Raw genomic sequence first — 26,649 nt, 5'->3', positions numbered from 1 at the left:
CTGTATACGAATATACGTGACAATAAATCAAATCAAAACAAAATCAGCACGTCTTTCGGACTGTGGGAGGAAACCAGAGCACCCGGAGGAATCCCACGCAGACACAGAAGCATTCCTAAGACACAGCACCCACTGAGAGAAAAAAATAGTCTCATCTCTATCTTAAATGGTGCACCCGAACAGGTGCCGGAGTGTGGCCACTAGGGGATTTTCACAGTAACTTCAGTGCAGTGTTAATGTAAGCCTATGCGTGACACTAATAAATAAACTTTAAACTTATTTTTAAATAGTGACCCCTTAGTTCTAGATTCGCCCACAAAGGGTAACGTCCTTCCCACATTCACCCGGTCAAAACCTCTCAGGATTCTAAAGGTTTCAATCAAGCCGTCTCTTACTCTTCTAAACTCTACTGGATAAAATACCAGATAGTAATGGGGAAAAAGGTCTACAAAAATCTTGAATGCTCTCTTACCAGTCTGGTGTGTGCACAGACACACTTTTGTATATTTGCGTGCACATATCAGCTTTTTTCAATACAGTAAGATACAATTCTTTAGAAACAACATCAGACCCTTACCTTAATTTCTCCCGGTTTGCCTAAGTTGGCTTCTTCCAGCTCCTAGACGGGGATAAAAGGTCAGAGAATTAAAACAAGGTAAACTTCAGGCAAATTCAAAATAAAAATTACAAATAAAAAATTTTACAATTAAATCTTAAAATTTAAATTTCAAATTAAAACAAGATAAAATTTGGGCAAATTAAAAATTACAAATAAAAATGTAACAATTAAAATTAAAATCTAAAACAGGTTAAAATTTAGGCAAATTAAAAATAACAAAAATGTAAATTAAATTTTAAAATTAAATTTCAAATTAAAACGAGATAAAATTTAGACAAATTAAAAATCACAAATAAAAATGTAGATTAAATTTTAAAATTAAATTTCAAATTAAAGCAAGATAAAATTTAGACAAATTAAAAATCACAAAATGTAGATTACATTTTAAAATTAAATTTTAAATTAAAACAAGATAAAATTTAGGCAAATTAAAAATAAAAATTACAAATAAAAAATTTTACAATTAAATCTTAAAATTTAAATTTCAAATTAAAACAAGATAAAATTTAGGCAAATTAAAAATAAAAATTACAAATAAAAAATTTTAAATTTCACACACACAGGCTAGAATGGGCTGAATGGCCTGTAATTACTATACACCCCAATTTTTAACAGCATTCAACTGGAAGGGTTGTGAATGGGTTAAAATCAGACCCAGTGATTCTAACCCACTAATTTAAACTTAACAGGGTTGAGGGAAAATGCTACTTTTCCACAACTTTGTGTGTCAAACACAGGTCATGACAGGAGTTGCCCAGGAACACTCAAGCTCACTAACAGGGACTGGCTTACTGTGACATCCTCCTCAAATTGTGCAGCTGGAAGAGTCACCATCAACAAAGCCAACAGACCAGAGAAAAACCTCGCAAGGTTCAGCGAGGGTTTACTAATTCTTTTTATGTCGGCCTCACAGAGTAAACCACTGTTGACAGAAGTGAACTGTGCACCGTCCCACGGCAACTGGGCTTCCAGCTCACCGTGTCCGGATCAATGAGTGCGATTTCACTCAACAAGCCATCGCGGTGTCCCGCCACTGCTGGGCTGATTGGTTGACCTTGGCTTGGAACTCCCCCGGCTCCGTCCGCCAGACTTGTGCTCAGTCCCGTCTCCAACTGAAGGGACCAGCAGCGCAGGCCACAGAATCAATAGGTGGCTGCAGAAAAACAATAAACTTGTTCCTGCAAATGAGCCATCTCCACTCCTGGGACTAACTCAACAAATCCTTCTCATTCCGAGTGATAGGTCAGGACTGTGTTCTGAGCACAGTTTGATGCGGAGATGCCGGCATTGGACTGGGGTGGGCACAGTAAGAAGTCTCTCAACACCAGGTCAAAGTCCAACAGGTTTATTTGGAACCACGAGCTTTCGGAGCGCTGCTCCTTCGTCAGGTGAGTCACTCACCTGACGGAGGAGCAGCGCTCCGTAAGCTCATGATTCCAAATACAAGTTTATACAAGCTCGTGATTCGTGACCTGGTGTTGAGAGACTTCTCACTGTTCCCAAAGTTTGTTCGGCTTATCAGCTGCAACAGTGACTCTGGGCTGCGGCAGAGGAAGGAACTCATTGATCACACAGCAGGAGACAGTCCGCTTGTAGATAAGAACTTTTCGGAGTTCTAACAGCTTCTTTGCATCGTCCAGCTGAATCACAGAAAAATCGTAGAATCCCTGCAGTGCAGGAGGCCATTCGGCCCATCGAGTCTGCACCAACCATAATCCCACCCAGGCCCTATCACCATAACCCCACATATTTACCCTGTTAATCCCACTGACACCAAGGGGCAATTTAGCACGGCCAATCCACCTAACCTGCACATCTTTGGACATTAAGGGGCAACTTAGCATAGCCAATCCACCTAAACCATGCATCATTTGACACGAAGGGGAATTTAGCATGGCCACGGTAGCACAGTGGTTAGCACCGCTGCTTCATAGCTCCAGGGTCCCGGGTTCGATTCCCGGCTCGGGTCACTGTCTGTGTGGAGTTTGCACATTCTCCTCGTGTCTGCGTGGGTTTCCTCCGGGTGCTCCGGTTTCCTCCCACAGTCCAAAGATGTGCGGGTTAGGTTGATTGGCTAGGTTAAAAATTGCCCCTTAGTGTCCTGGGATGTGTATGTTAGAGGGTTTAGCGGGTAAATATGTGGGGGTAGGGCCTGGGTGGGATTGTGGTCGGTGCAGACTCGATGGGCCGAATGGCCTCCTTCTGCACTGTAGGGTTTCTATGATTTCATTTCTATGAATCCACCTAACCCGCGCATCTTTGGAGAGTGGGAGGAAACCGGAGCACCTGGAAGAAACCCATGCAGACACGGGGAGAATGTGCAAACTCCACACAGACAGTCACCCAAGGCCGGGAATCGAACCCAGGTCTCTGGCACTGAGAGGCAGCGGTGCTAACCACTGTGCCACCGTGCCGCCCAGGTTTGGATAATTGTGTTTTAGGGGCAGGTGTCAAGGGCAATGAGTCTGTGTCAAGATGCCACATCACTCGACCTCACTCACCTCCCTCAGGCCGTGGATAATGGCGCTCTGCTGTCTCTGAATAACCTTGGCATCTTTCAGCTCCTGCAGGAGTGAAGAGATTCGAGAAAGCAGTCCCTGTGGTAAAAGCATGGATTGGCTGGAAGAGAACACAAATAGACAACAGCAGAAAAATCACTTGGGCAGAGATGCAGATTTATACCCGAGAAACAGCAGCACATTTTTATAAAGACAGGGTGTTTATACAAGGACACAATCTTAATACGCTGCAAAAATCAGGATATAATACTGAGTTCTAGCTGACGCCAGGCATATTGCATTAGAATTTACTAGTGAGGGGTGTGGGGTATATCAGTGTTACAGCGAGGGTGTGGGGTATATCAGAGAGTTACAGTGAGGGGTGTGGGGTATATCAGAGAGTTACAGTGAGGGGTGTGGGGTATATCAGAGAATGTTACAGTGAGGGGTGTGGGGTATATCAGAGAGTTACAGTGAGGGGTGCGGGGTATATCAGAGTGTCACAGTGAGGAGTGTGGGGTATATCAGAGAGTTACAGTGAGGGGTGTGGGGTACATCAGAGTGTTACAGTGAGGGGTGTGGGGTATATCAGTGTTACTGTGAGGGGTGTGGGGTATATCAGAGTGTTACAGTGAGGGGTGTGGGGTATATCAGAGTGTTACAGTGAGGGGTGTGGGGTACATCAGAGTGTTACAGTGAGGGCTGTGGGGTATATCAGTGTTACTGTGAGGGGTGTGGGGTATATCAGGGTGTTACAGTGAGGGGTGTGGGGTATATCAGAGTGTTACAGTGAGGGGTGTGGGGTATATCAGAGTGTTACAGTGAGGGGTGTGGGGTACATCAGAGTGTTACAATGAGGGGTGTGGGGTATATCAGAGTGTTACAGTGAGGGGTGTGGGGTATATCAGAGTGTCACAGTGAGGGGTGTGGGGTATATCAGAGTGTTACAGTGAGGGGTGTGGGGTACACCAGAGTGTTACAATGAGGGGTGTGGGGTATATCAGAGTGTTACAGTGAGGGGTGTGGGGTATATCAGAGTGTCACAGTGAGGGGTGTGGGGTATCTCAGAGAGTTACAGTGAGGGGTGTGGGGTATATCAGAGTGTTACAGTGAGGGGTGTGGGGTATATCAGAGTGTCACAGTGAGGGGTGTGGGGTATCTCAGAGAGTTACAGTGAGGGGTGTGGGGTATATCAGAGAGTTACAGTGAGGGGTGTGGGGTATATCAGAGAGTTACAGTGAGGGGTGTGGGGTATATCAGAGTGTTACAGTGAGGGGTGCGGGGTATATCAGAGTGTTACAGTGAGGGGTGTGGGGTACATCAGAGTGTTACAATGAGGGGTGTGGGGTATATCAGAGTGTTACAGTGAGGGGTGTGGGGTATATCAGAGAGTTACAGTGAGGGGTGTGGGGTATATCAGAGTGTTACAGTGAAGGGTGTGGGATATATCAGAGCATTACAGCGAGGGGTGTGGGGTATATCAGTGTTACAGTGTGGGGTGTGGGGTATATCATTGTTACAGGGAGGGGGTGTCGGGTATATCAGTGTCACAGCGAGGGGTGTGGGGTATATCAGAGCGTTACAGTGTGGGGTATATCAGAGTGTTACAGTGAGTGGTGTGGGGTATATCAGAGTGTTACAGTGAGGGGTGTGGGGTACATCAGAGTGTTACAGTGAGGGGTGTGGGGTATATCAGTGTTACTGTGAGGGGTGTGGGGTATATCAGAGTGTTACAGTGAGGGGTGTGGGGTATATCAGAGTGTTACAGTGAGGGGTGTGGGGTATATCAGAGTGTTACAGTGAGGGGTGTGGGGTACATCAGAGTGTTACAATGAGGGATGTGGGGTATATCAGAGTGTTACAGTGAGGGGTGTGGGATATATCAGAATGTTACAGTGAGGGGTGTGGGGTATATCAGAATGTTACAGTGAGGGGTGTGGGGTATATCAGAGAGTTACAGTGAGGGGTGTGGGGTACATCAGAGTGTTACAGTGAGGGGTGTGGGGTATATCAGTGTTACTGTGAGGGGTGTGGGGTATATCAGAGTGTTACAGTGAGGGGTGTGGGGTATATCAGAGTGTCACAGTGAGGGGTGTGGGGTACATCAGAGTGTTACAATGAGGGGTGTGGGGTATATCAGAGTGTTACAGTGAGGGGTGTGGGATATATCAGAATGTTACAGTGAGGGGTGTGGGGTATATCAGAATGTTACAGTGAGGGGTGTGGGGTATATCAGAGAGTTACAGTGAGGGGTGTGGGGTATATCAGAGTGTCACAGTGAGGGGTGTGGGGTATATCAGAGTGTCACAGTGAGGGGTGTGGGGTATATCAGAGTGTCACAGTGAGGGGTGTGGGGTATCTCAGAGAGTTACAGTGAGGGGTGTGGGGTATATCAGAGTGTTACAGTGAGGGGTGTGGGGTATCTCAGAGTGTCACAGTGAGGGGTGTGGGGTATCTCAGAGAGTTACAGTGAGGGGTGTGGGGTATATCAGAGAGTTACAGTGAGGGGTGTGGGGTATATCAGAGTGTTACAATGAGGGGTGTGGGGTATATCAGAGTGTTACAGTGAGGGGTGTGGGGTATCTCAGAGAGTTACAGTGAGGGGTGTGGGGTATATCAGAGTGTTACAGTGAAGGGTGTGGGATATATCAGAGCATTACAGCGAGGGGTGTGGGGTATATCAGAGTGTTACAGTGAAGGGTGTGGGATATATCAGAGCATTACAGCGAGGGGTGTGGGGTATATCAGTGTTACAGTGTGGGGTGTGGGGTGTGGGGTATATCATTGTTACAGGGAGGGGGTGTCGGGTATATCAGTGTCACAGCGAGGGGTGTGGGGTATATCAGAGCGTTACAGTGTGGGGTATATCAGAGTGTTACAGTGAGTGGTGTGGGGTATATCAGAGTGTTACAGTGAGGGGTGTGGGGTACATCAGAGTGTTACAGTGAGGGGTGTGGGGTATATCAGTGTTACTGTGAGGGGTGTGGGGTATATCAGAGTGTTACAGTGAGGGGTGTGGGGTATATCAGAGTGTTACAGTGAGGGGTGTGGGGTATATCAGAGTGTTACACTGAGGTGTGTGGGGTACATCAGAGTGTTACAATGAGGGGTGTGGGGTATATCAGAGTGTTACAGTGAGGGGTGTGGGATATATCAGAATGTTACAGTGAGGGGTGTGGGGTATATCAGAATGTTACAGTGAGGGGTGTGGGGTATATCAGAGAGTTACAGTGAGGGGTGTGGGGTACATCAGAGTGTTACAGTGAGGGGTGTGGGGTATATCAGTGTTACTGTGAGGGGTGTGGGGTATATCAGAGTGTTACAGTGAGGGGTGTGGGGTATATCAGAGTGTTACAGTGAGGGGTGTGGGGTACATCAGAGTGTTACAATGAGGGGTGTGGGGTATATCAGAGTGTTACAGTGAGGGGTGTGGGATATATCAGAATGTTACAGTGAGGGGTGTGGGGTATATCAGAATGTTACAGTGAGGGGCGTGGGGTATATCAGAGAGTTACAGTGAGGGGTGTGGGGTATATCAGAGTGTCACAGTGAGGGGTGTGGGGTATATCAGAGTGTTACAGTGAGGGGTGTGGGGTATATCAGAGTGTCACAGTGAGGGGTGTGGGGTATCTCAGAGAGTTACAGTGAGGGGTGTGGGGTATATCAGAGTGTTACAGTGAGGGGTGTGGGGTATCTCAGAGTGTCACAGTGAGGGGTGTGGGGTATCTCAGAGAGTTACAGTGAGGGGTGTGGGGTATATCAGAGAGTTACAGTGAGGGGTGTGGGGTATATCAGAGTGTTACAATGAGGGGTGTGGGGTATATCAGAGTGTTACAGTGAGGGGTGTGGGGTATATCAGAGTGTTACAGTGAAGGGTGTGGGATATATCAGAGCATTACAGCGAGGGGTGTGGGGTATATCAGAGTGTTACAGTGTGGGGTGTGGGATATATCAGAGCGTTACAGCGAGGGGTGTGGGGTATATCAGTGTTACAGTGTGGAGTGTGGGGTATATCATTGTTACAGGGAGGGGGTGTCGGGTATATCAGTGTCACAGCGAGGGGTGTGGGGTATATCAGAGCGTTACAGTGTGGGGTATATCAGAGTGTTACAGTGAGTGGTGTGGGGTATATCAGACTGTTACAGTGAGGGGGGTGGGGTACATCAGTGTCACAGCGAGGGTGTAGGGTATATCAGAATGTTACAGTGAGGGGTGTGGGGTATATCAGAGTGTTACAGTGAGGGGTGTGGGGTATATCAGAGTGTTACAGTGAGTGGTGTGGGGTATATCAGAGTGTTACAGTGAGGGGTGTGGGGTACATCAGAGTGTTACAGTGAGGGGTGTGGGGTATATCAGAGTGTTACAGTGAGTGGTGTGGGGTATATCAGAGTGTTACAGTGAGGGGTGTGGGCTATTGCAGTGTTACGGTCAGTGGTTTGGGAGATTTGAGGGTGTTATTGGTAACTATTCCTCCCTATCACACACCGATATCTCTCCAGCAAGTCTGGATGTGTGAATCCTCTCTCTCACCCCAGTCAGTTTACATACCCGTGTGACGAGGGAACGCAATGCTTTTGGTCATTGAGGCGGATTTCTGATGTCGCTTTGTCTGGAAAACCAAACAGCGATGTTAGCGACCCTCGAAACAGCCAACCCGCAACAGTCAATATACTCACAACACGAGGAGGCCATTCAGGCCCTCTAGACCGGAGAGAACCTGGCCAATTTACAAAACTACATTTATCCACTTTTAGCCCCAATCCTTTAATAACTCTGGATACCAAAACTTTATCAACCTCCATTTTAAATTAACAATTCAGCATTAATTACTATTGGTGGAAAAGAATTCCAAACCCCTAGCAGCCTGTGTGTGGACAAGTGATTCCTAATTTCAATGAAAGGTTTGGCTGGAAGATTCCACGGGGAATTAGCTCGAATGGTACAGTGCTCGCTTTGCATGAGAGGGGGAGTGGGATCGATGCCCGCATTCTCCACTTCGATCGAGGCAGCACAGTGGTTAGCACTGCTGCCTCACAGCGCCAGGGTTCAATTCCTGCCTCGGGTCACTGTCTGTGTGGAGTTTGCACATTCTCCCCGTGGGTTTCCTCCGGGTGCTCCAGTTTCCTCCCACAGTCCAAAGATGTGCGCGTTAAGTTGATTGGCCGTGCTAAATTGCCCCTCAGTGTCAGGGGGATTAGCAGGGCAAATGAATGGGGTTACGGGGATAGGGCCTGGGTGGGATTGTGGTCAATGCTGATTCGATGGGCCGAATGGCCTCCTTCTGCACTGTATGGATTCTATGATAGTTACTATCCCTTTGTCCTAGAATGCTCATGGAGTGGAAAAAATATCTTGGTATCTAATCTCTCCAGCTCTCCCAATCTTGTGAACCTTGATAGGAAGGGGAGGGTTGTTAACTGAAGCCTGATTTGACAGCATTAGAAATAGGAGGAGTAGACCATTCGGCCCCTCAAGCCTGTTCCACCAGTCGGTCAACTGGATCACCCTTGACCTGATTGTGGGCTTAAAGTTCAAAGTTAAAGTTTTAAAGTTTATTTATTGGTGTCACAAGTATGCTTACATTAACACTGCAATGAAGTTACTGTTCGGGTACACAGAGAGAATTTAGCACGGCCAGTGCACCCTAACCAGCACGTCTTTTGGAGTGTGGGAGGAAACCGGAGCACCTGGAGGAAACCCACGCAGACATGGGGAGGATGTGCAGACTCCACACAGACAGTGACCCGAGCCGGGAATCGAACCCGGGTCCCTGGCGCTGTGAGGCAGCAGTGATAACCACGATACCACCGTGCTCCACTCTCCTGCCCATCTCCCATAACCCTCCACTCCCTTGTCAATCAAAAATCTGTCTAATTCAATGAGGTGAGTGGGAGATCTGCTAACAAACAGCAAACAGGGCATATTTTGTTAGCAGATCTCCCACTCACCTGACAAAGGGGCAGCGCTCCGAAAGCTAGTGGCGTTTGCTACCAAATAAACCTGTTGGACTTTAACCTGGTGTTGTTTAGACTCCTTACTGTGTTTACCCCAGTCCAATGCCGGCATCTCCACATCATAATTCAATGACCCAGCCTCCACTGGGGGAGAGAACTCCAAACCCTGATCACCCCCCTCATTCCTATCTTAAATGGAAGACTCGTTACATTTAAACGGTGCCCCTCCCAGCATTCACTCTGCCAACCCCCCCCCTCAGAATCCGACATGCTTCAGTAAAATCACCGGGTGTCTGAAAACTAAACAATACTAACAGGAATGAGGTGGTCACCCAGATTAGAAATGTCTTGATTGACCACACTACCTGAAGAGGTTACACACACCCAGGGCCAATGCCCGTCTCCTGGAGAGGCTGGACAAACAAGCATTGTGTTCATTTTCAGGGTGGCACGGTGACACAGTGGGTTAGCACTGCTGCCCCACAACTCCAGGGACCCGGGTTCGATTCCCGGCTCGGGTCACTGTCTGTGCGGAGTCTGCACGTTCTCCCCGTGTCTGTGTGGGTTTCCTCCGGGTGCTCCGGTTTCCTCCCACAGACAGAGACGTGTTGGTTAGGGTGCATTGGCCGTGCTAAATTCTCCCTCAGTGTACCCGAACAGGCGCCAGAGTGTGGCGACTAGGGGATTTTCATAGTAACTTCATTGCAGTGTTAATCTAAGCCTACTTGTGACACTATTAGCAATTGCTATTACGATATCCCTGCACTCAACCCTGGAACACCTGGATAACAAGGACACCTATGTCAGACTCCTATTTATTGACTACAGCTCAGCCTTCAACACCATTATTCCCACGAAATTCATCTACAAACTCTGTGGCCTGGGCCTCGGCTCCTCCCTCTGCGACTGGATCCTGAACTTCCTAACCCACAGACCACAATCAGTAAGGATAGGCAACGACACCTCCTCCACGATCATCCTCAACACCGGTGCCCCACAAGGCTGTGTTCTCAGCCCCCTACTATACTCCTTATACACCTATGACTGTGCGGAAAATTCCCTCCAATTTGATTTTCAAGTTTGCTGATGACACCACCGTAGTGGGTCGGATCTCAAACAATGACGAGATAGAGTACAGGAATGAGATAGAGAATCTGGTGAACTGGTGCGGCAACAATAATCTCTCCCTCAATGGCAACAAAACGAAGGAGATTGTCATCGGCTTCAGGAAGCGTAAAGGAGAACATGCCCCTGTCTACATCAACGGGGACGAAGTAGAAAGGATAGAGAGCTTCATGTTTTTCGGTGACCAGATCACCAACAACCTGTCCTGGTCCCCCCATGCCGACACTATAGTTAAGAAAGCCCCACCAACACCTCTACTTTCTCAAAGACTAAGGAAATTTGGCATGTCCGCTACGACTCTCACCAACATTTACAGATGCACCATAGAAAGCATTCTTTCTGGTTGTATCACAGCTTGGTATGGCTCCTGCTCTGCCCAAGACCGCAAGAAACTACAAAAGGTCATGAATGTAGCCCAATCCATCAAGCAAACCAGCCTCCCATCCATTGACTCTGTCTACACTTCCCGCTGCCTCAGCAAAGCAGCCAGCATAATCAAGGACCTCACACACCCCGGACATTCTCTCTTCCGCCTTCTTTCATCGGGGAAAAGATACAAAAGTCTGAGGTCACGTACCAACCAACCAAGAACAGCTTCTCCCCTGCTGCCGTCAGACTTTTGAATGGACCTACCTTGCATTAAGTTGATCTTTCTCCACACCCTAGCTATGACTGTAACACTACATTCTGCACTCTCTCCTTTCCTTCTCTATGAACGGTATGTTTTGCCCGTATAGCGCGCGAGAAACAATACTTTTCACTGTATGTTAATACATGTGACAATAATAAATCAAATCAAAATATCTCTATCCCGTGACACAGTTTTCACTGTTTATGGAACACAGCCCTTGGAAAATGCACAAAGGTATTTGACTGTAGGGGACCATATTTCACTAAAGGGAATAAAAAATTATTTATTTCATATTCTTTGTTATTATCAAATGAACCAGTGAGCAGAAGTAGGAAAATCTGCTTTCTCTACCCACAACCCCATCCTCCAATGAGCGAACATTAAACATGTCTGCTAATCAATTAAATGTTGCATATTGATCTAGAAGATAAACTAATGGGCAAAAAGCACAAGTTCTGTGAGGAAATATACTTCAACTCTGATGGCACAGTGGTTAGCGCTGCTGCCTCACAGCACTGGGGATCCGGGTTCAATTCCTGCCTCGGGTCACTGTCTGTGCGGAGTCTGCACATTCTCCCCGTGTCTGCGTGGGTTTTCCTCCGGGTGCTCCGGTTTCCTCCCACAGTCCGAAAGACGTGCTAAATTCTCCCTCAGTGTACCTGAACAGGAGTGTGGTGACTAGGGGATTTTCCACAGTAACTTCATTGCAGTGTTAATGTAAGCCAACTTGTGACTAATAAGTAAATAAACTTTTAACAAAGCGGGGGGGGGTGAAGTAGGCGGTAGGGGGGGAAATGAGGGAGTGAGCGAGAGAGGGTGAGATGGGGGCAGAAAGGGAGCAGGTTTTGCGCTCAGGCTGGACTGGTGGGCAAGTCAAATGGATTGCTGCACTTTACAGTTTGAAGCCACGATCCAGCTCCCCAGGACAGCAAAGCCGCAGCAGGCGAACCTCACACACACACACACTTTCCGCAGGTACCTGGAGCCAAAGGTGAGCGACTGCTGCCACCTGCTGCCAGCTCCAGGCAACAGCAGCAACTTCACACCGACAGCTCCAGAGGCTGATAAGTGACAAAGGGCAACGCCAGTCACAGCAGAGAGAATCGATCGGATCACTGCCAAAGTCACAAGACAAGCAGGGAAGGGAAGTTTAAATTACTTCCGCACAGCTTTCTACAGGCGAAAATCATCCCACCCAGTCATTCATTTTCTGAAAAAAATGTCCAATCATTGAATCAGGATTTGTCATAGAATACCAGATTAAAGTCCAACAGGTTTTGATTTGATGTATTATTGTCACATGCATTGGGATACAGTGAAAAGTATTGTTTCTTGCGCACTATACAGCCAAAGCATACCGTTCATAGAGAAGGAAAGGAGAGTGCAGAATGTAGCGTTACAGTCATAGCTAGGGTGCAGAGAAAGATCAACTTAATGCGAGGTAGGTCCATTCAAAAGTCTGACAGCAGCAGGGAAGAAGCTGTTCTTGAGTCGGTTGGTACGTGACCTCAGACTTTTGTATCCTTTTCCCGACGGAAGAAGGTGGAAGAGAGAATGTCCGGGGTGCGTGGGGTCCTTAATTATGCCGGCTGCTTTTCCCGAGGCAGCGGGAAGTGTAGACAGAGTCAATGGACGGGAGGCTGGTTTGCGTGATGGATAGGGCTACATTCACGACCTTCTGTAGTTCCTTGCGGTATTGGGCAGGTTTATTTGGCATCACGAGCTTTCGGAGCGCTGCTCCTTCATTGGGTGAATCTGGTATCATCATAGAAAGCTTTTGATATCATAGAAACCCTACAGTGCAGAAGGAGGCCATTCGGCCCATCGAGTCTGCACCGACCACAATCCCACCCAGGCCCTACCCCCACATATTTTACCCGCTAATCCCTCTAACCTACACATCTCAGGACTCTAAGGGGCAATTTTTAACCTGGCCAATCAACCTAACCCGCACATCTTTGGATTGTGGGAGGAAACCGGAGCACCCGGAGGAAACCCACGCAGACACGAGGAGAATGTGCAAACTCCACACAGACAGTGACCCGAGCCGGGAATCGAACCCGGGACCCTGGAGCTGTGAAGCAGCAGTGCTAACCACTGTGCCACCGTGCCGCCCTGGTGTTGTGAGACTTCTTGCTGTGTCCACCAGAGTCCAACGCCGGCATCGCCACATCTTGTCATAGAATAGAATCCCTATGGTGGCACAGTGGTGGATTGGCCGTGCTAAATTCACCCTCAGTGTACCCGAACAGGCGTCCGGAGTGTGGCGACTAGGGGATTTTCACAGTAACTTCATTGCAGTGTTAATGTAAGCCCTACTTGTGACTAATAAATAAACTTTACTTTAAGCTATTCACCTTTGGACACTAAGGGGCAATTTAGCATGGCCAATCCACCCAACCTGCACATGTTTGGAGTGTGGGAGGAAACTGGGGCATCCAGAGGAAACCCACGCAGACACTGGGAGAACGTGCAGACTCAAGGTGACCCAAGGAGGGAATCGAACCCGGGTCCCTGGCGCTGTGAGGCAGCAGCGCTAGCACTGGGCCGCCCTAAAAATGTCAATTATAACTCATCAGCTGTAAAGTAGAACACTCTGAAGACACAAAAGGTGCTATGTAAATGCACATTCATCCTTTCTTTTGTGGCCATTGTCATTCATTATTTTAGAGGGTAACGAGTAATAATTAATCCTCACCAATTCTCAACTGAAATAACTTCCAGAGAAGTAACATTGTGCACATTTTAAAATGGCAAATATATCGATAGCAAATTTCCCTGAAGAATCCTTCACGAAAAATATAAACACTTACCATCTGTCTGTAATGAAAGGGGACCTTCCAACGACACTGGGTCCTCGTCAGCGTTATTACTGGCAAGACAAGACGACAAGCAGAGTGCAGTTAGTGAATGTGTGTGGGACAATCAAACAGAGAGAGTGTGAGAGAGGAAGAGGGAGGTGGAGATAAAGACAACAGAAACAAGGAAAGAGGCAAAATGTTCAAGTTTGCTGATGACACCACCGTAGTGGGTTGGTTCTCAAGACATAGAAACACTGAAGATAGGAGCAGGAGGTGGCCATTCGGCCCTTCGAGCCTGCTCCGCCATTCATCATCATCAAGGCTGATCATGCAACTCAATAGCCTAATCCTGCTTTCTCCCCATAACCTTTGATCCCATTCACCCCAAGTGCTATATCCAGCCGCCTCTTGAATGTTTTGGCACGAACTACTTCCTGTGGTAATGAATTCCACAGGCTCACCCACTCTTTGGGAGACGAAATGTCTCCTCACCTCCGTCCTAAATGGTCTACCCCGCATCCTCAGACTGTGACCCCTGGTTCTGGACCCCCCCACCATCGGGACCATCCTCCCTGTATCTACCCTCTCTAGTCCTGTTAGAATTTTATAAGTCTCTACGAGATCCCCCCTCATTCGTCTGAAGACAGAGTACAGGAATGAGATAGAGAATCTGGTGAATTGGCGCGGTGACAATAATCTCTCCCTCAATGTCAACAAAACGAAGGAGATTGTCATCGACTTCAGGAAGCGTAGAGGAGAACATGCCCCTGTCTACAGCAATGGGGACGAAGTAGAAAGGGTTGAGATTTTAGGTGTCCAGATCACTAACAACCTGTCCTGGTCCCCCCATGCCGACACTATAGTTAAGAAAGCCCCACCAACACCTCTACTTTCTCAGGAGACTAAGGAAATTTGGCATTTCCGCTACAACTCTCACCAACTTTTACAGATGCACCAGAGAAAGCATTTTTTCTGGTTGTATCACAGCTTGGTATGGCTCCTGCTCTGCCCAAGACCGCAAGAAACTACAAAGGGTCGTGAATGTAGCCCAATTCATCACGCAAACCAGCCTCCCATCCATTGACTCTGTCTACACTTCCTGCTGCCTCAGCAAAGCAGCCAGCATAATCAAGGACCCCACGCACCCCGGACATTCTCTCTTCCATCTTCTTCCGTCGGGAAAAAGGTACAAAAGTCTGAGGTGATATCCCAATCGATTCAAGAACAGCTTCTTCCCTGCTGCCGTCAGACCTTTGAATGGACCTACCTTGCGTTAAGTTGATCTTTCTCTACATGCTAGCTATGACTGTAACACTACATTCTGCACTCTCTCCTTTCCTTCTCTATGAACAGTATGCTTTGTCTGTATAGCGCGCAAGAAACAATACTTTTCACTGTATGTCAATACATGTGACAATAATAAATCAAATCAAAAAGAGACAGGCAGGCAGAGGGTGCAAGTGTAGCAGATGGACAAAAGAGGGAGATAAGAGAGAGAGAGAAGTGGGCGGGAGAGAGAGACAGAAGGAGTAAGAAAAGAGAAAGACTCAAAGAGGAACAGTAACGAGAGGGAGACGATGGGAATCATTCAAGAGACTTGATTATATTTTTAAAATTAATTCATGGGATGTGGGTGTCACTGGTTAGGCTGACATTTATACCAGTCTCTTCCCATGCCTACAGGCACACGAGGCAGAGGGCACACTCATTTCTGCTTCCATAGCTAGTAATTCCCGGAACAGGTCGCTAGTCTGTCGCCAGGGAGCTTATAGCTTGAGATGCACCACTCCAAATCAAACATGGCTGACCAGGAGTCTCTCCCGCCTTCACCGCCAGCCATTGGCGCGTTTGGAAAGACTTGCGGGTTGACACTCAACCTGTTTGGCCACATTACGAACGTACCTTCCTTGGCCGTCAAGTCCTGAGGTGGGACTGGAACCCGGAGCTTCTGGCTTAGAGGCAGGGACGCTACATAGAGCGGGGAGGTAATGTTGGAGTTGTACAGAACATTGGAAAGGCTACAGCTGGGGCACTTGGTGCAGTTCAGGCCACCTCACTAAAGGAAGGATATGATAGCACAAGAGGGGGTACAGAGCAGATTCACCAGGATGTTGCCCGGGTTTGAGCTAAAAGGAGGCACTTGGACCTCCCCCAGCATTTATTATCCATTCTTGGTTGCCCATGAGAAGGTGGTGGTGAGCTGCCTTCTTGAATCGCTGCAATCTGTGTGATGTAGGTACACCCACAGTGCTGTTAGGGAGGGAGTTCCAGGATTTTGACCCAGCAACAGTGAAGAACAGCTGATATATTTCCAAGTCAGCAATGATGTGCGGTTTGTGAAGTTGGACGCGCACTAACATGTATAAGCAATATGGCGGCGCGGTAGCACAGTGGTTAGCACTGCTGCCTCACAGCTCCGGGGACCTGGGTTCGATTCTGGCCTCGGGTGACTGTGTGGAGTTTGCACGTTCTCCCCCGTGTCTGCGTGGGTTTCCTCCGGGTGCTCCGGTTTCCTCCAAAGATGTGCGGGTTAGGTGGATTGGCCATGCTAAATTGCCGCTTAGTGTTCAGGGGATTAGTAGGGTAAATGTGTGGGGTTATGGGAATAGGACCTGGGTGGGATTGTGGTTAGTGCAGACTCGATGGGCCAAATGGCCTCCTTCTGCACTGTAGGATTCTATGGTTCTAAAACGCGTAGAAGCAATTGCCCCGGCATTTTATGATTGAAACTCTGAGTGGCAACATCTGCGTTAAGGCAGCAAATGGAGGAAGGATACTCAGGGTAATTTCAAAAACCAACCGAAAGGTTACTGAACCTGAAATGTTAACTCGGTTTCTCTCTCTCAATGCTGCCTGACCTCTGGGATCCTGTCAGAATGTCTCTCCTAGAAAATGGCTGCTTTTCAAACACATTACACTCAATAATACAATCTGACTCTGGCCCCACCCAGCAGGGCAGAGGGCAGCACAGCGGTTAGCACTGCTGCCTCACAGCGCCAGGGACCCGGGTTCAATTCCCGGCTTGGGTCACTGTCTGTGTGGAGTTTGCACATTCTCCCCGTGTCTGCGTGGGTTTCCTCCGGTTTCCTCCCACAGTCCGAAAGATGTGCAGATTAGGTTGATTGGCCATGCTAAATTGTCCCTTAGTGTCAGGGGATTAGCAGGGTAAACTCAAGAAACTCGACACCATCCAGGACAAAGCAGCCCCGCTTGATTGGCACCACACCTACAAACATCCACTCCCTCCACCACCGACGCTCAGTAGCAGCAGTGTGTACTATCTACAAGATGCACTGCAGCAATTCACCAAAGATCCTGAGACAGCACCTTCCAAACACACAACCACTTCCATCTAGAAGGACGAGGGCAGCAGATACATGGGAACACCACCACCTGCAAGTTCTTCCTCCAAGCCACTCACCATCCTGACTTGGAAATATATCGGCCATTCCTTCACAGTCACTGGGTCAAAATCCTGGAATTCCCTCCCTAACGGCATTGTGGGTCAACCCACAGCACGTGGACTGCAGCGATTCAAGAAGGCAGCTCACCACCACCTTCTCAAGGGGCAACTAGGGAAGGGAAATAAATGCTGGCCTAGCCAGGGACACCCATGTCCCACGAATGAATTTTTTTTTAAATGGGGTTACAGGAATAGGGCATGGGTGGGATTATTGTTGGTCCAGGCTTGATGGGCCGAATGGCCTCCTCTGCACTGTAAGGATTCTATGATGACATACAAGCGTATCGTTTATCATAATGTGCTAAATCTTTCTATACCAGTGCTCCGTTATATATTAGAACTCGCCAGATACACTCTTAACAGTTAAAACATAATAAGAATGATGCCTAAAAATCGGGAGTTACAGCATTATTAACACATGATATTAAAGCAAACAATTCAAATTATTTTGAATAAACGTACACATTGCTGTCTGGATCCGGGTTACAAGGGTTCCCCTCTGACACGGCAGTCTGCCTCCTTCGAACCTCGTGGGTCACTGCAGCCTGAAAAGCAATTCAACGAGCGGTTATAGCGCGCAGAGAAGTCCCTTCGGCCCATCGAGTCTGCACCTACAATATCTACCACCGAAGGCGCTAATCCCATCTTCCTGTACTTGTCCCATATCCTTAAATGTTCTTTTTTTAAATTCATTCGTGGGGAATGGGCATCGCTGGCTGGGCCAGCATTTATTGCCCATCCCTAGTTGCCCCTGGAGGGCAGTTGAGAGTCAACCACATTGCCGTGGCTCTGGAGTCACACGTAAGGTGGCACAGTGGTTAGCACTGCTGCCTCACAGCACCAGGGACCAATCCTCAGTTTGTGTGGAGTTTGCACATTCTCCCCGTGTCTGCGTGGGTTTCCTCCAGGTGCTCCAGTTTCCTCCCACAGTCTGATAGACGTGCTGGTTGGGGTGCATTGACCCGAACAGGCGCCGGAGTGTGGCGACTAGGGGTATTTCACAGTAACTTCATTGCAGTGTTAATGTAAGCCTTACTTGTGACACTGATAAATAATCTTTTAAACTTTTTAGGCCAGACAGGGTAAGGACGGCAGATTTCCTATCCTGAAGGACATTAGTGAACTAGTTCTGGTGTTTCAAGTGCTCATCCAAGTATTTATTTAAAGGTTGTAAGGTTTCCAGCCTCCACTACCTTCCCAGGCAGCGCATTCCAGACTCCCACCACCCTCGAGTGAAATATTTTTGTCAAATCCCCTCACCCTAAAATTATGCTCCCTCGTGACTGACCACTCAACCAAGGGGAACAGCTGCTCCCTATCCACCCGGTCCATACCCCTCAATCTTGAACACCTCAATCAGGTCCCCCTTCTCTGCTCTAGAGAAAATAATCCAAACCTATCCAGTCTCTCCTTAGAGCTCAAATGCTCCATCCTGGTGAATCTCCTCTGTACCTCCTCTAGTATAATCACACCCTTCCTACAGTGAGGCGATCAGAACTGCACACACTACTCCAGCTGTGGCCTAACCAACGCTCTGTACAACCCCAACATGACCTCCTTGCCCTTATACACTATGCCAAGACTGATGAATGCAGTACCCCTTAAGTCATGGACAGAGGCCTAGTGGCATTATCACTGGCCTATTAATCCAGAAACTCAGCTAATGTTCTGGGGACCCGGGTTCGAATCCCGCCACGGCAAGAATTTGTATTCAGTAAAAAATATCTGGAATTAAGAATCTACTGATGACCATGGAACCATTGTCGGAAAAACCCATCTGGTTCACTAATGTCCTTTAGGGAAGGAAATCTGCCATCCTTACCCGGTCTGGCCTACATGTGACTCCAGAGCCACAGCAATGTGGTTGACTCGCAACTGCCCTCGAGCAACTAGAGATGGGCAATAAATGTTGGCCCAGCCAGCGAGTACCATGTCCCACAAATGAATAAAAAAAATCCAAAGGACGCTTCTGAACTGCGACACTCAGCATGCTCCAGGTTTCGGATTGCGTTGCCAGTAAAACTTCCGAGGCTGGGAGGTTGTGGGTTCGAGTTCGACTCCAGAGAGTTGAGCACAAAATCTTCCATTTTGTGTGGTCAGGGATGACACTTTTCATACTGGGAAGCCCTGGGGAGACATTAAAGATCCCACCCATTGTTCAAAGTCACGCAACTGGCTGACATACTAATCCTACGCTTGCACAGCTCCGACGTTACAGGGGTGATATTTATTCCCTCAGCAACATCGCAAAAACCGTTAACTAGGTCATCATCACTTTGCTGTTTTGTGGGATCTTGCTGTGCACTATTGGCTGCTGCATATCCCACACTACAACAGCGGCTACATTTCAAAGAAGCACTTCTTTATTCAGCGGCACGGTGGCACAGTGGTTAGCGCTGCTGCCTCACAGCGCCGGGGATCCGGGTTCGATTCCCAGCTTGGGTCACCGTCTGTGCGGAGTTTGCACGTTCTCCCCCGTGTCTGCGTGGGTTTCCTCCGGGTGCTCCAATTTCCTCCCACACTCCAAAGATGTGCGGGTTAGGTGCATTGGCCATGCTAAATTAACCCTTAGTATCAGGGTAAAATAAGTAGGGTTATGGGGATTGTGCCTGGGTGGGATTGTTGTTGGTGCAGACTCGATGGGACAAATGGCCTCCTTCTGCACTGTAGGGATTCTATGATGCTATGGTTCAAGAAAGAGGCTCACCACCACCTTCTTAAGGGCAACAATGGATGGGCAATAAATGCTGGACGAGCCAGCAACACCCACAGCCTGTAAAGAAAATGACTAAAAAATAAAAACTTGAAATTTGGTTTATTTTGCCAAAACTTTAGGTCTGTCACTCATCAGGACAAACACAGGAATTCCAAATTTCAAACAAGCACAACAATTCATATTTCGGGAGAAAAGGGTATTGGGATAAGTGAAAAGTATTGTTTCTTGCGCGTTATGTAGAGCATACCATTGATAGAGTACATAGGGGAGAAGGAAGGGAGAGGGTGCAGAATGTAGTGTTACAGTCATAGCTAGGGTGACAGAGATTTTACCCAGGCCCAGCCCTTGCCCTATTCCTAATCCATCCGATCGACACATTTTATAACACTAAGGGTTAATTTAGCTTGGCCAATCAACTCAACCTACACATCTTTGGACTGTGGGAGGAAACCCACGCAGACACGGGGGAGAACGTGCAGACTCCGCACAGACAGTGACCCGAGCCGGGAATTGAACCCGGGTCCCTGGCGCTCTGGGGCAGCAGTGATAACCACCGTGCCGCCCATGGGTGCGGCCTCTGCAGGTTCTCAGGGCCGGAGAGTGCATGTACCTGGCTTGGCTGGTTCTGCTCCGCCAGAAGCTGGGTGGTCCGTTTCAGATTGCACACTTGATGTTGCAGCTTTTGGCTTCGAACCTTCTCGAGCTCCAGCTCCTGCTTGCACGCGTGCAGCTCCACTCGCGTGAGGGGCGTACTCTCCAACTGAACACAGAGGGGGGGTTATATATACAGTTATATATACATCGTCCCAGGCCAAATAGGCAAAGGGGTGGACCGTTCAGCCCCTCTAACCTGTTCCATCACTCAATGAGACCGAGGCATATCTACGATCGAACTCATCTCACCATCTTTGCCCACAATGCCTTTGGTTAACCAAAACATATCAATCCCATGTTTAGCATTGACAACTCATCAATTTGAATATTGCTAAAAAGAGACATTTTGCCAAAACTTTAGGTCTGTCACTCATCAGGACAAACACAGGAATTGCAAATTTCAAACAAGCACAACATAGAAACATAGAAAATTACACCACAAAACAGGCCCTTCGGCCCCACAAGTTGTGCCGAAAATATCCCTACCTTTTAGGCCTACCTATAACCCTCCATCCTATTAAGTCCCATGTACTCATCCAGGAGTCTCTTAAAAGACCCTATTGAGTTTGCCTCCACCACCACTGACGGCAGCCGATTCCACTCGCCCACCACCCTCTGTGTGAAAAACTTCCCCCTAACATTTCCCCTGTACCTAAAACCTGTGTCCTCTCGTAGCAGCCATTTCCACCCTGGGAAAAAGCCTCCGAGAGTCCACCCGATCTATGCCTCTCAACATCTTATATACCTCTATTAGGTCTCCTCTCATCCTACGTCTCTCCAAGGAGAAAAGACCGAGCTCCCTCAGCCTATCCTCATAAGGCATGCCACTCAATCCAGTGTAAATCTCCTCTGCACCCTTTCAATCTTTTCCACATCCTTCCTGTAATGAGGCGACCAGAACTGAGCACAGTACTCCAAGTGGGGTCTGACGATTCATATTTCGAGAGAAAAGGGTACTGACTGGTTGGGAAGTCACCTCCGATTGGCCCAAGATGGTATCATGGAGAAAGAAACAGAGAAATGTAGGCTCCCGGCTAATTGAGAATAAGAATGAGGTTTGGGCATATTCCTTTGTCAACGAGTGACATTTCAAACTCAACTAACTCATCTTAAATTGGTTAATAGATCATCTCAATGTGAAAGATCAACTCGGTTCCTCTCCCCACAGATGCTGCCTGACCCGCTGAGTGTTTCCAGCAATTTCCGCTTTGATTTCCGGTGTACGCAGTATTTTATTTTTGTACATCGAGGAAGAAGTTGGGGGAAATCAAAGTAATCAGCCACGGTCAGGGAAATACAGGTGTGCCCCTGGAGAGGCACACGCGCGCACACAATCGCTCTCTCCATTATAATGCTGAGCTATCATGAGGCTACATCAAGAGTATTGTGCGAAGTTTCAGTGTCCTTATCTGAGGGAGGATGTCCTTGCTATAGAGGGAGTACAGCGAAGGTTTACCAGGCTGATTCCTGGGATGGCAGGTCTGCCATATGAGGAGAGACTGAGTCGGTTAGGATTGTATTCACTGGAGTTTAGAAGAATGAGAGGGGACCTCATAGAAACTTATAAAATTCGAACAGGGTTAGACAGTTACATGGGTAAGATGGGTATAGAGGGATATGGGCCAAATGCGGGCAATTGGGACTAGCTTAGGGGTTTAAAAGAAAAAGGGCGGCATGGACAAATTGGGCCGAAGGGCCGCAATCCCACCCAGGCCCTATCCCCACATTCCCACATATTTACCCTGCAATCTACGACAGTTAGACAGGATAGATTCAGAAAGAATGTTCCCGATGATGCGGGAGTCCAGATCTAGGGGGTCATAGTTTGAGGATAAGGGGTAAACCTTTTAGAACTGAGGTGAGAAGTTTCTTCACCCAGAGGGTGGTGAATGCGTGGAATTCACTACCACGGAAAGTAGTTGAGGCCCAAACGTTGTAATTTCAAGAAGAAATTAGTTATCACTCTTGGGGCTGAAGGGATCAAGGGATGTGGAGGGGGTGGGGAAAAAATCAGGATATTGAATTTGATGATCAGCCATGATCAAAATGAATGGGGGAGCAGGCTGGAAGGGCCGAATCCTGCTTCTAGTTTCTATGTTTCTATAAGGATATTTATTACAGGTTACCTTGAAGTTCTTCAACTCTGTTTCCAGCTCAACATTTTCCTTCTCCAGTTCATGTATCCTTTCACTGCGTAAAAACAGAAATTGTAAATATCTTCCCCTCAACCCCTTGGCTTTTCCATTACTGTTCCCCCCCCCCCCCCCCACCCCCACCCCCACCCCCCCTTCACCCCCCACCCCAGCTCCCGCTCCATTTAATTCAAAGCGGCAGGGAGGGAGGGAGGGCGTATCGCCCCCACGACAGGCTTCAGGAACTTACTGGCTCTGCTCCAGTTCCGTGTGGAGACTCTCTAACTTCTTGGAGAAACTCGAAGAACCTTGCAGTGCCTGGGAAGGGGGCGGGGGTGGGAGGAGGAGAAAGGGAGACAGGTGATCAGTCAAACCGGAACATTCTCTCGAGGGGCAGGGGGGGGGGGGGGGACACTTACCGAGTCATTGCCGATGTCCCTCTGGAGCTGGAGTAGGTGAATGATCCGTTCGCTCTCCTCTTGCTGCCTCTGTGATTGGGCCCGCTCCGCCATCATTCTGAAACAGGGAGGTGACCAATCACAGCGCGCTACTAGGGGACCGTCAAGTCATGGAGTCTTGGAGCAATATAGCATGGAAACAGGCCCTTCGGCCCAACCAGCCCATGCCCACCTCCCAGCTAGTCCCAACTGCCCACGTTTGGCCCATATCCCTCCAATCATTTCCCTCCAATAAATAAACTTTAAAAACTTTAAACAGAATGTAGAATCTAGAGGTGTGTAGCAGAGGTGTCTTTAAGGAGGTGATAGATTAAACATGAGGGGGAAAGGAATGGAAGGATGTACGATTGGAAGGGAGCATGTGTGGGGTTGAAAGGTGCTGTAAGATTATCTGCAACTCAAAATGACCAAGGTCATTATTAGCATTTCAGAAAAGTACTGCATGCTGGGTATGTACACAGTGATCTTAATAAAAGGTTCCACAGTTTAAACTTTATTTATTAGGTGTCACATGTAGGCTTACATTAACGCTGCAATGAAGTTACTGTGAAAATCCCCTAGTCGCCACACTCCGGCGCCTGTTCAGATACATTGAGGGAGAATCCAAAGTTTATTTGTTATTGTCACAAGTAGGCTTATATTCACACTGCAATGAAGTTACTGTGAAAATCCCCTAGTCACCACAATTCTGCACCCATTTGGGTACACAGAGGGAAAATCTAACATGAAATGCATCTAATCAGCACGTCTTTCGGGATTGCGGGAGGAAACCGGAGCACCCGGAGGAAACGGGGAGAACGTGCAGACTCCGCACAGACAGTGACCCAAGTCGGGAATCGAACCCGGGTCCCTGGCGCTGTGAGGCAGCAGCGCTAACCACCGTGCCTGGTCCGACTTATCAAAACCATGCAATATCGCTAACAAAGGCAGGAGTGGTGTTTGAAAGCCTGTTTTTGATCAACATCGTTGTACCTGGATAACGTGGCCCTCAGCTCAAACAGCTCCTCCAGATCAGCTGCAACACTCTCACAATCCCCCGACAAGTCAGCCTGCAGAGGGGACAAAGGATCCATCTCAAAAAACTGACACCTAAGACAGCTCCTGCCTCTGTGACGAAACTGTGCCTTTAAGAATCGTATCTTGATCACGTTTCTCTGCAGGATATTTTGTCGGCACCGTGTTGTCTGCAACCGGTGTCCTCTCATTGTTACTGAAGCCACATAATGGACATCGTGCTGATTTCAATCTGAACTAATGCAGCGTCCTGTGGGTTTTAGTGTCCCTTGGGTTTGTTGAGTGGAGCTTGATTTGGAAGTGATTGACAAGTCAGGTCATGTGACTAGGGACAGGGATTTTTCACAGCGCATCTCAGTTTTAGTTTTGTTCCCAGAAGCATCTCGAAGCTGGGAGGAACTGCTTTTCTTCCCCCCCAGTGCCATGTTTAAGTCCTGTAATTGTTAAAAGTTATGCTAATTCATTTTGTTATATTCTAATTCTGTTCTTAAATAACTTTGTTTGATAAAAGCTCCCTAGGGGGGTCACTTGAATCACACCTGGAGGGAAACACTTTATGCTCACTCTAATGCCAAAATCAAAATGTAGAATTTAGAATCTCGGCTAACTTCACAAAACAAAGAGAACAAAGAACAAAGGAAAGTACAGCACAGGAACAGGCCCTTCGGCCCTCCAAGCCCACGCCAATCATGATGCCCTAACTAAACCAAAATAAAGCCCTCAGCCCTTACTCGGTCCGTATCCCTCTATTCCCTCCCTATTCATGAACCCATCCAGACGCCTCTTCAATATTGCTAATGTCCCTGCTTCCACCACCTCCTCTGGCAGCGCGTTCCAGGCACCCACCATTCTCTGCGTGATAAACTTCCCCCCGCACATCTCCCTTAAACTTTTCCCCCTCTCACCTTGAACCTGTGCCCCCTTGCAATTGACACTTCCACCCTGGGGAAAAACACTTTGGGGGTCTTTGGCCTGGGTCTTAACACCTTGCTTTAATTCAAACTTAAATGTGAGGGTACAGTAGTGGGCAGTCACTGGGCTGGTAATTCCAGAGAATGGATCCCACTTTGGGAATTTATAATTTGGGAATTAAAGCTGTCGGAGTGGTTCCCTTGACGAGAGGAAATTTGCCGATTCTGTCATTGCTTCTGGAGCTGTAAGGGGTTGCTAGGTCTGGGCCTAAAGACAAGGCTGGAGGTGGCACTGTTTTATTGAACATTAAGCTAATTATTTACAAGGTACACTCTGCACAAGGCTCAGCATCGAACCATCTCACTCCACACCCTGTTATCATGTGATCCCATGTCACTAATGTTGATAGAATCCCTACAGTGCAGAAGGCCATTTGGCCCATCAAGTCTGCACCAACTCTCTGATAAAGTCCAAAGATGTGCGGGTTAGGTTGATTGGCCATACTAAATTGGCCCTAGTGTCAGGGGACTAGCAGGGTAAATGTGTGATGATACAGGGATAGGGTCTTGATGGGATTGTGGTCGGTGCAGACTCGATGGGCCGAATGGTCTCCTTCTGCACTGTAGGGATTCTACGATGAGTATCTCACCCAGGCTCTTCCCCAACCCAATCCCCGTAACCCCACACATTTCCCATGGCTAATCCATCTAACCAATACATCTTGGGACACCAGGGGCAATTTAGCATGGCCAATTCATCTAACCTGCACACATTTGAACTGAGAGGGGAAACCGGAGCACCCAAAGGAAGTTTATTTATTTATTTATGCCACAAGTAGGCTTACATTAACACAGCAATGAAGTTACTGTGTAAATCCCCTGGTCGCCACACTCCGGCGCCTGTTCGGGTACACAGAGGGAGAATTTAGCACGGCCAATGCACCTAACCAGCACGTCTTTTGGAGTGTGGGAGGAAACCGGAGCACCCGGAGGAAACCCACGCCAACACGGGGAGAACGTGCAAACTCCATACAGACAGTGACCCAAGCCGGAAATCGAACCCGGGTCCTTGGCGCTGTGAGGCAGCAGTGCTAACCACTGTGCCGCCTCATTCTAACATTGTCAATTATCATTATACTATCATCTCCCTTACTGTCCATTGTCATCGATAATCAAAAACGATCAAAATCCTTTACAATTCTCAACACCCCACTATGACTAAGATACCTGTAATCTATGAAAAACAGGATATCTTACTGAGGTCTACATAAACGCTTTGTCATGTTACTGAAACCAGTACCTCACATTAGTGAGCTATGGTGGTGTTGGTTGGATGACCTCCATTGCACATGTCTCAGTATAGTGTCACTCTGATGGTTTTATCACTGAAATCATCCAGATAAACTCTTCCCCTGGATAGAAGCCACCAGCTGTCCTCCCAGTGAAAAGCTCCATACCTTCTCAGTTTTTGCCTGTGGCTTCACACTCGCCAACTGCAGCTCCTTCTCCAAGGCTTTGAGAGCCACGGCTGTTTCTTGCCATTTCCCCTTCCAGTGCTGAGCTATCTGATGCTGTTCCAGGGTAACTGCTGCCTGCTCCTTGGTCTTGCTCTGCAACTCGGCCTCCAGACGCCCCCGGTGATCCCTCAGTTCAGCTTCCGAGGCCCTGAGGAG

The 26,649-nt window shown here is 48.0% G+C and overlaps 1 protein-coding gene across 1 annotated transcript; it reads right to left on the bottom strand.

Annotated features, from left to right (window-relative positions):
• Positions 1-565: 565 nt before the first annotated feature.
• On the bottom strand, positions 566-24,124 carry LOC144480408 (uncharacterized). The gene is made up of 10 exons (XM_078199815.1): positions 24,024-24,124; positions 23,013-23,109; positions 22,844-22,911; positions 22,588-22,651; positions 20,418-20,567; positions 17,554-17,636; positions 13,641-13,699; positions 7,666-7,726; positions 3,121-3,238; positions 566-619 (listed from the first exon to the last, which is right to left on the bottom strand). Exons 1-10 carry the CDS (start codon positions 24,122-24,124, stop codon positions 566-568), a joined length of 855 nt encoding a protein of 284 aa, XP_078055941.1.
• Positions 24,125-26,649: the final 2,525 nt, after the last annotated feature.

This window comes from Mustelus asterias, chromosome 29 (assembly GCF_964213995.1).
Source record: "Mustelus asterias chromosome 29, sMusAst1.hap1.1, whole genome shotgun sequence".
In the NCBI taxonomy this organism is placed as follows: domain Eukaryota; kingdom Metazoa; phylum Chordata; class Chondrichthyes; order Carcharhiniformes; family Triakidae; genus Mustelus; species Mustelus asterias.
Note: the sequence above shows the minus strand (reverse complement) of the source record. Positions and strands in the feature narration are given on the sequence as shown.